At 53.6% G+C, this 14,203-nt stretch overlaps 1 protein-coding gene across 1 annotated transcript; it reads left to right on the top strand.

Annotated features, from left to right (window-relative positions):
* Positions 1–830: 830 nt before the first annotated feature.
* On the top strand, positions 831–13,054 carry NFRKB (nuclear factor related to kappaB binding protein). The gene is made up of 3 exons (XM_032964364.2): positions 831–1,387; positions 1,480–1,741; positions 6,906–13,054. The coding sequence occupies exon 3, from the start codon at positions 7,001–7,003 to the stop codon at positions 11,345–11,347; it is 4,347 nt and encodes a 1,448-aa protein (XP_032820255.2). The 5' UTR covers positions 831–1,387; positions 1,480–1,741; positions 6,906–7,000; the 3' UTR covers positions 11,348–13,054.
* Positions 13,055–14,203: the final 1,149 nt, after the last annotated feature.

The following is a 14,203-nucleotide window of genomic DNA, read 5'->3' as shown; positions in this document are numbered from 1 at the left end:
CCAGACAACTGCGTCAGGAGGAGCGGAGTGTATCGCTGTGATGTCTCCGTCCCGTGCCTTGGCAGCTGCGAGAGCCTTCCACACTTAATTTTGCCTCAACGTGTACCTAGCTTGGCACAAGCGCTGCGGTAACATCACTCGGTATACAGGACGCGTGGGTTTGATCCCGACCCTGACGCCTGTAGATTTGGAGTTTGGAGTTTTCCCTGTGCAATTTTCTCCAGGTCTTCCGGTTTCCCCCCCTCCATATTTAGAAACGTGCGTTTAGATTTGGGGGCTACAGATTGCTACATGATTGATGTCTACATTGTTGAGCTATCATTTGTGCCCAGGACGATTCTGAAAAAGAGCCATATAGCTTGGTGGGCCTTACCTGGTAAGTAAAATATTAGTTTTTAATTTTAGTGGCGAACGACGGTTGTGTCCGGGGAGCCGTGGTGTAGTGGTTAGCGCAATGCGCTACGAACCCGGTGACCTCAGTTGGATTCCCTCTCCCGAACTAGGGGCCGTCCATAAATGACGTCACGCACCTGGGGGAGGGTCAGACATTTGTGACGATGTGTGACGAGGGGGGGGGGTTGAGAAATGTGACGTCACATAAAAATGCGCAACTTTAAATAAATATAAACACGTTCTACTTAATTGAAGACTTTATTTAAATGTTTTTTCCTACATCAGAGTGCAGCGGCACATTAAATACGCACTACAATGACAATACAGTAGTTTAAAGCAATTTGAAGCATGTATTATATATTTTTGGGGGGGGGCAGAGCTTTGTGACGTCATATTTGAGCGGGGGGAGGTCTGACTTTTTGTGACGCCGTGTGACGAAGGGGGGGGGGTCAAAAATCGTCCAAAATCGCGTGACGTCATTTATGGACGGCCCCCAATCAGTGTCGAATAATTGAATCGGTCATGGGCCCTCCCCTAGGTAGACTCAACCATAAATTGGTGTGTAAACATCAGCCCTGGGGGAAGACAAAGGCGACAGGGCGTGGTTACCGTTTTGGCCACCCACTCAACTCGTGTGGCCGTGCCAGCACTTGCCCCAGCGGTGCGGGTGAGCTACACGGGGGCCCTTTGTCTGTGTCGTGTGGCACTTCGCCCATGCCGCCACACGTGCGCTCTTGACGCGCAGTCCGGCGATTCGCGCGCACAGATTCGCCCGACGCGGCCCCCGCGGGTTCGAGCGGGCGTTGGGGGGGGCACGGTGCGGTGTGTGCGAACATCAACATACGAGTACACATCCCATCATAAGAATACTAACACACAAATTAAACACACCTTGAGCGGGCTGTTACCAGCAAACTATACTCGGCAGACTGCCAACACAAACCAGTGACTCCTGTATAATCCCGCAATACATTGCAGCAGAGCGTCTTTTAAGGTGAGCGCATCGTTCATCATTATTATTACGACTATGCAAGCAAGTGAATAAACACGCTCGTAACGAATTAACAAGTTTAAAAACCTGTACAGGAATCTGCCGCTGTTGGGGTGCGCGCACGCGCGTGTTGTGGAACGCGGCGCAGCGCCCGTTTCGCGGCCCGCACATTCGCCGCGGCCTGCGCGTCGACCCCCGGGGGCCGCAGTACAGCCACCCACCCCCCCGCCGCGCCAGGCTCGCCTCGGCATCGCTGTGGAGCCACAGTACGGGCCGCACTGCCCTGGCAGCAGCAGCAGCACCCCGCGGCATCGCTGCAGCACAGTGCCCCCGCGGGACGTCTCCGGCTACTCGACGGTACCGCCGCAGGCTTCCGCGTGTCGCGAGGACCACGGTGCCTTGGCGTTTCCTAGTGCTGTGTTGTCTCTGAACGCCGACTTATTGAGTCTCGTAACGTGTACTGTGTTGTGTCTCAACGTGTACTGTATTGTGTCTCAGCGTGTACTGTCTCAACGTGTACTGTACTGTGTTGTCTCAACGTGTACTGTATTGTGTATCAACGTGTACTGTCTCAACGTGTACTGTACTGTATTGTGTCTCAACGTGTACTGTACTGTGTTGTGTCAACGTGTACTGTACTGTGTCTCAACGTGTACTGTGTTGTGTCTCAACGTGTACTGTACTGTGTCTCAACGTGTATTGTGTTGTCTCAACGTATACTGTACTGTGTCTCAACGTGTACTGTGTTGTGTCTCAACGTGTACTGTACTGTGTCTCAACGTGTACTGTGTTGTCTCAACGTGTACTGTACTGTGTCTCAACGTGTACTGTACTGTGTCTCAACGTGTACTGTGTTGTGTCTCAACGTGTACTGTACTGTGTCTCAACGTGTACTGTACTGTGTCTCAACGTGTACTGTACTGTATTGTGTCTCAACGTGTACTGTACTGTCTCAACATGTACTGTGCTGTGTCTCAACGTGTACTGTATTGTGTCTCAACGTGTACTGTGTTGTGTCTCAACGTGTACTGTATTGTGTCCCAACGTGTACTGTATTGTGTCTCAACGTGTACTGTGCTGTGTCTCAACGTGTACTGTGCTGTGTCTCAACGTGTACTGTACTGTGTCTCAACGTGTACTGTATTGTGTCTCAACGTGTACTGTATTGTGTCTCAACGTGTACTGTATTGTGTTGTGTCTCAGCGTGTACTGTATTGTGTTGTGTCTCAACGTGTACTGTATTGTGTCTCAACGTGTACTGTGTTGTGTCTCAACGTGTACTGTATTGTGTCTCAACGTGTACTGTCTCAACGTGTACTGTACTGTTGTCTCAACGTGTACTGTACTGTGTCTCAACGTGTACTATGTCTCAACGTGTACTGTATTGTGTCTCAACGTGTACTGTACTGTGTTGTGTCAACGTGTACTGTACTGTGTCTCAACGTGTACTGTGTTGTATCTCAACGTGTACTGTACTGTGTCTCAACGTGTATTGTGTTGTGTCTCAACGTGTACTGTACTGTGTCTCAACGTGTACTGTGTTGTGTCTCAACGTGTACTGTACTGTCTCAACGTGTACTGTACTGTCTCAACGTGTACTGTACTGTGTCTCAACGTGTACTGTACTGTATTGTGTCTCAACGTGTACTGTACTGTCTCAACGTGTACTGTGCTGTGTCTCAACGTGTACTGTATTGTGTCTCAACGTGTACTGTATTGTGTCCCAACGTGTACTGTATTGTGTCTCAACGTGTACTGTGCTGTGTCTCAGCGTGTACTGTATTGTGTCTCAGCGTGTACTGTATTGTGTCTCAACGTGTACTGTATTGTGTTGTGTCTCAGCGTGTACTGTATTGTGTTGTGTCTCAACGTGTACTGTATTGTGTCTCAACGTGTACTGTGTTGTGTCTCAACGTGTACTGTATTGTCTCAGCGTGTACTGTACTGTGTCTCAACGTGTACTGTACTGTGTCTCAACGTGTACTGTGTTGTGTCTCAACGTGTACTGTGTTGTGTCTCAACGTGTACTGTGTTGTGTCTCAACGTGTACTGTGTTGTCTCAACGTGTACTGTATTGTGTCTCAACGTGTACTGTCTCAACGTGTACTGTGTTGTCTCAACGTGTACTGTATTGCGTCTCAACGTGTACTGTGTTGTGTCTCAACGTGTACTGTGTTGTCTCAACGTGTACTGTATTGTGTCTCAACGTGTACTGTCTCAACGTGTACTGTGTTGTCTCAACGTGTACTGTACTGTGTCTCAACGTGTACTGTATTGTGTCTCAACGTGTACTGTACTGTGTCTCAACGTGTACTGTATTGTGTCTCAACGTGTACTGTATTGTGTCTCAACGTGTACTGTGTTGTGTCTCAACGTGTACTGTATTGTGTCTCAACGTGTACTGTACTGTGTCTCAACGTGTACTGTATTGTTTCAACGTGTACTGTACTGTGTCTCAACGTGTACTGTATTGTGTCTCAACGTGTATTGTGTTGTGTCTCAACGTGTACTGTACTGTGTCTCAACGTGTACTGTACTGTGTCTCAACGTGTATTGTGTTGTGTCTCAACGTGTACTGTATTGTGTCTCAACGTGTACTGTATTGTGTCTCAACGTGTACTGTGTTGTGTCTCAACGTGTACTGTGTTGTGTCTCAACGTGTACTGTGCTGTGTCTCAACGTGTACTGTCTCAACGTGTACTGTACTGTGTCTCAACGTGTACTGTATTGTGTCTTAACGTGTACTGTATTGTGTCCCAACGTGTACTGTATTGTGTCTCAGCGTGTACTGTGCTGTGTCTCAGCGTGTACTGTATTGTGTCTCAACGTGTACTGTTGTGTCTAAACGTGTACTGTGTTGTGTCTCAACGTGTACTGTATTGTGTCTCAACGTGTACTGTATTGTGTCTCAGCGTGTACTGTATTGTGTCTCGTGTAATGTTCTGGGTTGCGTCTCTCATAATGTGTGCTGTGTTAGCACGGTTGGTTACGTACGGTGCGAAAGAATTTCAACATACATATTTAAGGAATGAAACAGGAGGATTTTTCCACAAATCTGGCTGCAGCCTGATGATGCCAGTTGTAATTTCTGGCGAAACATAAATGTTGTGGATTTGCTCTTCAACACACCGGTGTGCTGTACTAGTAACGAATTGGCATGTTCTGTTTACTAATTGGCTGTGTCGGGTGGTGGCGGGTTTAACGACACATTGATATTCCCCGTCATGAATACTTTGTTTGACTGATGCGCTTATACCCACGCGGACGTCTCTGTGCTGCTGTGCAAGAGGGGGCTTGCATGACTGTGTATCTGTGTGGGGCTAGTGTATCTGTGTGAGGCCAGTGTATCTGTGTGGGGTCAGTGTATCTGTGTGGGGTCAGTGTATCTGTGTGGGGTCAGTGTATCTGTGTGAGGCCAGTGTATCTGTGTGGGGTCAGTGTATCTGTGTGAGGCCAGTGTATCTGTGTGGGGTCAGTGTATCTGTGTGGGGTCAGTGTATCTGTGTGGGGTCAGTGTATCTGTGTGGGGTCAGTGTATCTGTGTGGGGTCAGTGTATCTGTGTGGGGTCAGTGTATCTGTGTGGGGTCAGTGTATCTGTGTGGGGTCAGTGTATCTGTGTGAGGCCAGTGTATCTGTGTGGGGTCAGTGTATCTGTGTGGGGTCAGTGTATCTGTGTGAGGCTAGTGTATCTGTGTGGGGTCAGTGTATCTGTGTGAGGCCAGTGTATCTGTGTGAGGCTAGTGTATCTGTGTGGGGTCAGTGTATCTGTGTGAGGCCAGTGTATCTGTGTGGGGTCAGTGTATCTGTGTGAGGCCAGTGTATCTGTGTGGGGTCAGTGTATCTGTGTGGGGCCAGTGTATCTGTGTGGGGTCAATGTATCTGTGTGAGGCCTAGTGTATCTGTGTGGGGCCTAGTGTATCTGTGTGGGGTCAGTGTATCTGTGTGGGGTCAGTGTATCTGTGTGGGGTCAGTGTATCTGTGTGAGGCCAGTGTATCTGTGTGAGGCCAGTGTATCTGTGTGAGGTCAGTGTATCTGTGTGGGGTCAGTGTATCTGTGTGGGGTCAGTGTATCTGTGTGGGGCCAGTGTATCTGTGTGGGGTCAGTGTATCTGTGTGAGGCCTAGTGTATCTGTGTGAGGCCCGTGTATCTGTGTGGGGCCTAGTGTATCTGTGTGGGGCCAGTGTATCTGTGTGGGGTCAGTGTATCTGTGTGAGGCCTAGTGTATCTGTGTGAGGCCCGTGTATCTGTGTGGGGCCTAGTGTATCTGTGTGGGGCCAGTGTATCTGTGTGGGGTCAGTGTATCTGTGGGGCCTAGTGTATCTGTGTGGGGCTAATGTATCTGTGTGGGGTCAGTGTATCTGTGTGAGGCCAGTATATCTGTGTGGGGCTAGTGTATCTGTGTGGGGCTAGTGTATCTGTGTGGGGTCAGTGTATCTGTGTGAGGCCAGTGTATCTGTGTGAGGCCAGTGTATCTGTGTGGGGCCAGTGTATCTGTGTGGGGTCAGTGTATCTGTGTGGGCCTAGTGTATCTGTGTGAGGCCAGTGTATCTGTGTGAGGCCAGTGTATCTGTGTGGGGCCAGTGTATCTGTGTGGGGTCAGTGTATCTGTGTGGGCCTAGTGTATCTGTGTGAGGCCAGTGTATCTGTGTGAGGCCAGTGTATCTGTGTGGGGCCAGTGTATCTGTGTGGGGTCAGTGTATCTGTGTGGGGTCAGTGTATCTGTGTGAGGCTAGTGTATCTGTGTGGGGTCAGTGTATCTGTGTGAGGCTAGTGTATCTGTGTGAGGCCTAGTGTATCTGTGTGGGGTCAGTGTATCTGTGTGGGGCCAGTGTATCTGTGTGGGGCCAGTGTATCTGTGTGGGGTCAGTGTATCTGTGTGGGGTCAGTGTATCTGTGTGAGGCCAGTGTATCTGTGTGAGGCTAGTGTATCTGTGTGAGGCCAGTGTATCTGTGTGGGGCCAGTGTATCTGTGTGGGGCCAGTGTATCTGTGTGGGGCCAGTGTATCTGTGTGGGGCCAGTGTATCTGTGTGGGGTCAGTGTATCTGTGTGAGCCCAGTGTATCTGTGTGGGGTCAGTGTATCTGTGTGTGGCTAGTGTATCTGTGTGGGGCCAGTGTATCTGTGTGGGGCTAGTGTATCTACGTGAGACTCGTAGAGACCCTCAGAGGCTCATAGACTCACAGAAACACAGGCACTTATCGGGAAACCGAGTCTATTGGACATTTGTTAAAAATAGCTTCATAGCTCATCATATTTCTCCAGTATAAGAGACACTCACAGACTCATAGGCAGAGACCCAGAATTACGTTTGCTTTTAAATTGTTATTTGCCGTGTAGGTTGCGGTGCGCTTTCATTGTTGTGTATGTCCATTGCATATCCGTTCTCAATTAGTTTAGAACATTGGAGCACAAAAATAACATTTAACAAGTAAATATAACGATGTGTAGTATTTTATGGAAGAATTAAGAAAACCATCCCTTTTGAAATTCACCTTTGTGTTGTTTGTATCTTTGGACAGACATCGGAAGGGACTGTGATGCCAGCGTAGCGGCAAACTGCCATTCTGCTGATTTGGCGTCTGTCCCCCGGCGGCCGGACACACTCGCAGAAGCTATGGAGGCCTTGGACATGATGTTGGCCGGGGAGCCTATGGAGGATGACGAGGAAGAAGAGGAGGAGGACGACGAGGAAGGGAACGGCCAAGAAGATGGCCTTGGTGAGGAGGACGACGAAACGGACGAGGAGGAGGATGATGAAAATGAGCAGGAGTCGTGTGGGCCGGCCATGGAGGAGTGTCTGCTGGCCGGGGAACTGGTGAGCCTGCCGGAGACGTTGCTGGAGAGTCCGGAACTTTGGGCCGAGGTGCTGTCGGCCGACACGTGGCGCGAGGCCCTGTCGGACGCGGAGCGCGCGCGACTCTGGGCGCTGCTGCCCTCCTTCCCTGCGGAGGAGGCGGAGAACCGCCACGCCACCCTGCGCGCCCTCTTCTCCGGCGAAAATTTCTGGTTTGGAAATCCGCTGGAAAGCGCTCAGCGCATGTTCCAAACGGGCTTCTTCAGCCCCGAAGTAGTGCACTACAGGGCCCTGTGCCGCAAGGCGCAGTACAAGCGTTACTTGCGGCGGCAGCAGCAGCGCACGCATGGCCTACTGCGCGAGATCCTGCTATCTCGCCACGAACTGCTGCAAGCCGCCGCGCGGCACCAGTCCGCGGACTCGCTCAAGCGCAAGCGCCGGCTGGAAAGACAGGCAGGCAGGGAGGGTGCCGAGGCCAGGGAGGAGCGGGTGAGGAAGCGGTTTCGCAACATCCTCAACGAAGTGCGAGAGGAGTGCGGCGACCCCAATCCATCTTCGGATGAGGATGAAGAAGACCAGCAGCTGCGAAGAGGAACCAGGAGCCCGGTCTCCACCACCGCCACCACCGCCGCAGCGCCGCGAGTCCTCCCTACTCTGTGCACACAGGACATGAAGACGCTGGACAGAGAGGAGATGGGAGATGAGGGGATAAAGTCATTGATGAAGAGTCACCTGGCCAGACGGAAGATTCACCCGGACGATCCGGCCCTGGACACAAGCGAGCTGACCCTCGGCGACATCCTCACACGCATGAACGTGCCCAACAAGAAGGGGGGCGGAACCATTTCGGAGTTAGCGGGGCTCGTGGTGCCGCGGCGCCGGATGAAGGAGGAGAAGCGCCGTCGGGGAAAAATCAAACAGGAGGGCGACGTCGTTGTGGAGCAGCCGTCCTTCTCTCCAGACAGGAGCGGCCCGGTGCAGGAGGCAGAGCTGCCCTCTGTAACGCCCAAGGCAGAAGTGCCGGAAGACCTGTGGACCTCAGAGAGGGATGGGAACTCTCCTTCGTGTTTCTTCGGCCTCCTCCGCAATCTTTTCCTGCCGGACGGAAAAGCCAACTCGGCGGCACTGGAAGAGGGCGTATCTGCGTTTTTAACCTCTCCAGCTGCTCAAAGCACCGGCTGGGTTCTCGCGGGGCAGAACTGGCAAGAGCTCGTGCCGTCTTCACTGCGGTTCCTGGCCGGAGACGCCAGCATGACGCTGCCTTCGTTGCCCCCAAATTTCGCTCCCTATGTCGACTACAAAGACAGACTGCAGCAGTGGAAGTGGATCGGCGGCGGCCGCGACTCGAACAATGAAATGGAGGTGCTGTGCCAGCTGTGGTTGGAAACGAAAGATCAGAGCCAGTCAAAAGACCGCGAGGAGGGCGAAATCTTGCCGCCCACGCCGCGGGTGAGGACCGACTATGTTGTGCGTCCGAGCACCGAGGAGGAGAAGAGAGTCTTCCAGGAGCGGGAGCGGCAGCGCTACAGCCAGCCGCACAAGGCGTTCACCTTCTGCATGCATGGCTTCGAGTCAGTGGTGGGGCCCGTGAAGGGCGTGTTTGACAAGGAGACGGCGCTGAACAAGGCCCGGGAGCACTCCCTGCTGCGCTCAGACCGTCCCGCCTATGTCACCATCCTGTCCCTGGTTCGAGACGCGGCGGCGCGACTGCCCAATGGCGAGGGGACACGCGCCGAGATTTGCGAGCTTCTCAAGGACTCGCAGTTTTTGGCTTCCGACGTCACCAATGCGCAGATCAACACTGTCGTGAGCGGCGCTTTGGACCGGTTGCACTACGAGAAGGACCCCTGCGTCAAGTACGATATCGGCCGCAAGCTGTGGATCTATCTGCACAGGAACCGCAGTCAGGAGGAGTTTGAGAGAATTCACCAGGCGCAGGCTGCAGCGGCGAAAGCCAAGAAGGCGTTGCAGCAGAAACCGAAGCCGCCCGGCAAAGGGAAATCCGGCTTTAAGGAGATACCGATGCTCGTGCCTCCCGAGGGAAACGCGAGCTCCCTGGAACCGTCCACGCCCCCCACGCCGACCTTGAGCACCACGTCGTTCGCTGCGGTGTCGGCACACGCGGCTATCTCAAAGATCATCACCCCCAAGGTGGAGGAGAACGAGAAGGCTCCACCGGAGAGCAACGCTGAACAGAGCTTGCAGGGACCGAGTCCTCTTTGCCCGAGCCTCCCCGTCATGCCACAGATAAGCGGCCTCATCAAGTCGCCACAAACGCCATCATTGGAACCGGTTCCGGTCAAGAAGCTGATCCCCCTGACGTCGCCAGCGCAGCAGCCGGTGGCGTCGCATCCCCCAGAAGTCAACGTGAGGGCTCCGGCGCCGGACACGTCAACTCCGCACCCCTCCCGCACGGTGATCATCGTCACCTCGGCAGCCCCCTCCACGCCGGCCCCGGCCGCGCGCGTTTCCACGGCGACCGCCACCGTCTCCGCGGTGACGTCCCCGTCCGTGGCAACGGTGTCCATTGCCAGCCTGGCCGCCTCCGTGGCCCTGCCCGCGCCCACGTTTGGCGCGGCCATCTCGGCGCCGCTCACGGTCATCTCCAAGGGGCTAGCGGGCACATCCGTGCACTCCGCCACCCCGTCCACGTCCGCCGTGTCGGCCGCTGTCTCCAAGGCGACGCTGTCTACGCCCGTTATCGTCTCCGTGACGGGCGCGGGGCCGTCCGCGCAGCTGAAGACGCAGACGGTGGTGAGGAAGGTGTCCCTGGGCATGGGCAAAGGGGTGACCACGTCGAATCTGCGCATTCAGGGGAAGGACGTGACGCCGCTGCCCCTGAGCACCGTGTCGCTGCCCCGGGGGCAGCAGGTCACCCTCACCACTGCGCTGGCCGCACTGCCCCGAACCCAGACTGTGCTGCGCCTGCCCCATGAAATGGCCGCCGCTCTCTCCAAGGGGCAGCTGACCACTCTGAAGGTCACCCCCGAACTGCTGTCCTCGCTGGGGGTTAGTCGGGGCATGCCCGGCACAGCCGTGCTCTCTCCGCAGGGCATCCTGTCGTCGGCCACGGTCATCAAGGCGACGCCGGAAATTCCTGACCTGGACTCCTCGCCCGGGGCCGCCGTAAAGATGCTCCCTCGCCCGGGGCTTGCCGATCCAAAACCCGGCGTAGGACTTTTCCCGGTGAGCAGCGCCTCGAGCGCCGCCACGCTGTTGAAGTCTGTGACCGTCTCTTCCCTAGCGGGCCTCGGCCACGCGCAGACGTTTCTGCGCACGGCCATCTCCACGGCGTCGGTACCGGCAGGCGTCGTCAAGTCCACCTTCATGTCTTCGGGCGGCATAACGTACAGCACCCCGCCGCACGCCAGGTCCACGGTCACCTCCTCGGTACTCACCACGCAGCCCAGTCTGGGCGGCGGAGGCACCAGGCCGGCCACGGGGATGTCGGGAGGCGTCGCCAAGCTGGGGGCGGGGACGGCCGGCGAGGCTCGGCTCGGCATGCGGGTGATGCCCGAGCTGGGCGTCATCGTCGGCGCCGGCGAGGCGCAGGCGGGCGACGCCGCCAAGCGGGCTCCCGCCGTCACGTCCGTGCACGGCCCCCTGGGCGCGGCCAGCGCGGCCATCACCAGCTTGGCGTCCATCGGCCTCAGGCCCGCACACGTCACCGCCACGGTGGTGTCCCACGCACCGTCGGCCAAGATGGCGGGCACCATCACGCTGCCCATCTCGAACCTGCAGGTGCTTGGGCAGCCCGGCCATGCCAAGGGGGGGCTCATCACCGCATCGGCAATTCTTAAGGGCAGCCTGCCCACCTCTGGCCTCGGGGGCCTGGGCCGCAACATCATCCTCACGACGATGCCGGCCGGCGCCAAGCTGCTGCCGGGACACAAGCCGGTGAGCTACATCACGCAGCAGCAGCTGCAGCAGCTGCAGCAGCAGGTGCGAATTCAGCAACTGCCACAGGGCACCGTGGTGTGCCCCGCCGTCTCCATGCCAACCGTCGTCATGACCACCGAGTCCTCCGCCGACAAACAGCCGCCGACACAGCTGCACAGTGCGACAGCGCCGCCGCAGCAGCACCAGCACATCACCATAGTCACGCAGGCACAAGCAGCGCAGCCAACGCCAGCTCATCCAGCGCAGCACAGCAAAGAGAAGTCGTAGCTGCGGTGGCGCGTGTAATGCCCTGCACAGACCAAGTTATGTGTAGCAACGGGGATGCTGCCGGAATGTAATGGCTATCGCACTGGGCTTGAAATCCAGAAGTCGCCGCTTTGATCTCCCGACACGGCAGTTGAAACAATGGGAAAGGTTTATTAAAATCCCCCCTGTCCCACCGCTGCCTTTGTCAATGCAACAGTCCCTGAGCAGTCGATCAGAATGTCACGTGTTGGTGTAAAGTGTGGGTACTACCAGCTCTTCCAAGACGGATGGCCATCATGGAAGATTAGGGGCTGTCTGGAGCTCCCTCAAGTGGAGGCCCTTCTGCCAACAGTGACACGAGCAAGCAATTGCAAGGCTGCACTTTTAGCTTTTACAGCAACAGCAGTTGTGGAGTGGAAGAGCGAGTGATGCAGGATGTAAAATGAGGGCAGCGCTTGGCAGTGTGAGTGCAGACACCAACTTAATGGCTGGCAAAATGTAGAAAATTATTTGTCCAAAATAACAATGATATTGTTTTGTTATATTTATTTACTTTTGTTTGTATTTCTCTCTGAACTCTTTTTGAAATGAACATTGCCAAATCATGTTACACATATTTGGACATCAAAGGCAGTCTGGATTAACCGGTACAGCACTAGCATTGATGGTGTTCTTTCAAAGTTACCTTTGCTAAGGGAAGAGCGGATATATTGACGTGATGTTGAGCGATATGGGTGCTCAACTGTAAGATTGGCCAAGGCTGGCTGGTAGTTTGTTTTTTCTGCACATCTTTGTCATCCGTTGTGTAGCTCTGCATTGCCTATGCCAGGGCATCTATGCAAAATAAAGATCGCTTTCAATCTTACCTGCAGAGTAACATTCTGAACTGATGTCGTGTTGCACGTCTCGGTCAGCAGAGAATGTGGACCTAGACATTGGTATACAACTGTCAGATTTCTTCAAACATAACTCACGTCCGTTGTGCAGAACAATCGTGTCGAAATCATCTCGGAAACCCTTTAAAGTAAATTCTAGTTGTGCACTAAATTACTAAAATACAATACATTTTTAATAAAAAATGTGCAGTAATTTTAAGTTTGGATGCAATCACTTGTCTTTAACATTCCTCTTGTTCCAACTGTTTGGGCTGTGTTTGGCCAACTTGACATGTCCATCGTAAAATGTCAGTGCATAGTGGACTCCGTTGTGGTTTGGAGGCTGGTTCATATTGGTTTTTATTTACAACCCTTGTCAATGCACTGTTAGATGAAGGCCTCCCCATGTCGCGGTAATTACGGAGGTTGTTTGACCGTACTTTACCCTACTGGCCAGTGCATGTTGGTGAATGTGGGAAGGTCAGGGCCGATTCAGATATCACTCTCGCGACCGATGACAGCCGTGGCCGGGAATCCACATCGGGTTACAGGGTTCATCGTGCAGCGCACGAACCGAACCATTACGTTTAAGCACGGTCAAACAAAACCACAGCCAAGAGGCATAGCGAGCCCTTCATCCAGCGGTGGATTGACAAAGCTGCTTCATATTCCACACAATAAATTACCATCCGCCCTGTGTAGCCTCATGATGCATATCCTAACGTGTCGTTTATTTAGCATGTCCACTTTAGAATTACAACCGTTGCTTTTGCTGTAAATTCCTCCAATTGCTGTTGCCTTAAGGGTGCTGCTGTTTCTGCACGTATTTCTCAGTAAATGTTGCATTTGTGGACATGGCGAACAGCTGCTTATGAAACACTTGCTCCAGCACATTCATCTCGTGAGTTGTCTATTCCTTGGGTAGCTCTCCGGTGCCCTTTCAGATTGTACCCCATGTTGTTCAGCTTGATGTTCGACGTTTCGCTCCACGTGATTGGAGCTTCTGCAGCAACTGGAGAAGCTTCAGGACTGAATAAGCACCCAGCACGTGGAGCGAAACGCCGGACGAATGCCGAATAACACTTGGCACAACCAGAAAACACATCGTTGAGCTGTACGTCCTGACTGGGAACGTACGCATTGGTTTTCCTTGCATTAACTAGAGAAGCGGCAAAAGGGCAAACATTCTTAAAGAACAAGGTGCTATGGGATTGTGTGGTGCATTTCCCAAATGAATGGGTGGGGTAAAGGCATAGGGTTTGTATCTCCGCAAGCCATATGCGGTGGTGCATGTGTAACCAGGTGCACTTGGGTTGTTACAATAATCAGGTTGTTGTCAGTTAAATTATTCATGGTCACTATTTTATTTAAATTTTAGTACTGTAATTGCTTTAAATCGGTGTGGAAGGCCAAACTATTTGCAATATGGGCTCTAGAGCTCCCTCTGGAGGCCCTTCAAAGACAAATGACCCCCGTTTTGCCTTAACAGACTGGTGGGGCAAGTTGTGTAAGTGAGCACCTATTAAGGCCAGGTCGGCACACGATGGGGTTGGTTGCCAGGGCTACACCTGGCCCCCTTTGTCCTCTGAGTGGCAACGTTTATGCACCGCGCCAGGTACTTATTTGAGGCTGAGTAGATTTAGGGAAGGACCTAAATCGACTCAGCCTCAGGTGTAGGTCGTGAACAGGAACTGAACTCGGGTGGCCAGGTTCGTAGTGCAGCCTGCTAACCACCACACTAACGCCCCCACGGGCTTCACAAACCCAGACTGACCAGCACGGTGAAGTATGGTCAAACAAGCCTTGTGAATGGCAGAGCGTGGGGAGGTCTTCATCTAGCAGTGGATGGACAAAGCTGGACGTTATCTCATAACGACGCAGTGTGAATGTCATAAACCTCGTTAGACGCGATGCCAACGTGTGCTCGTGTTCACTTTGCTGACCCCCCCACACTGATGGTTCACGTGGTGCTGCCCGCTCCCCTCATGGGTCACGTGGTGCG

This window comes from Petromyzon marinus, chromosome 32 (genome assembly GCF_048934315.1).
Source record: "Petromyzon marinus isolate PM22_M1 ecotype Great Lakes invasive population chromosome 32, UKy_Petmar_22M1.pri1.0, whole genome shotgun sequence".
Taxonomy (NCBI): domain Eukaryota; kingdom Metazoa; phylum Chordata; class Hyperoartia; order Petromyzontiformes; family Petromyzontidae; genus Petromyzon; species Petromyzon marinus.
The sequence above is the reverse complement of the archived record's forward strand: the minus strand, read 5'-3'. Positions and strand labels throughout refer to the sequence as shown.

Coding starts and splice junctions, on each gene's coding strand:
- NFRKB (XM_032964364.2), top strand. CDS start 7,001: ATGGAGGCCTTGGACATGATGTTGGCCGGGGAGCCTATGGAGGATGAC.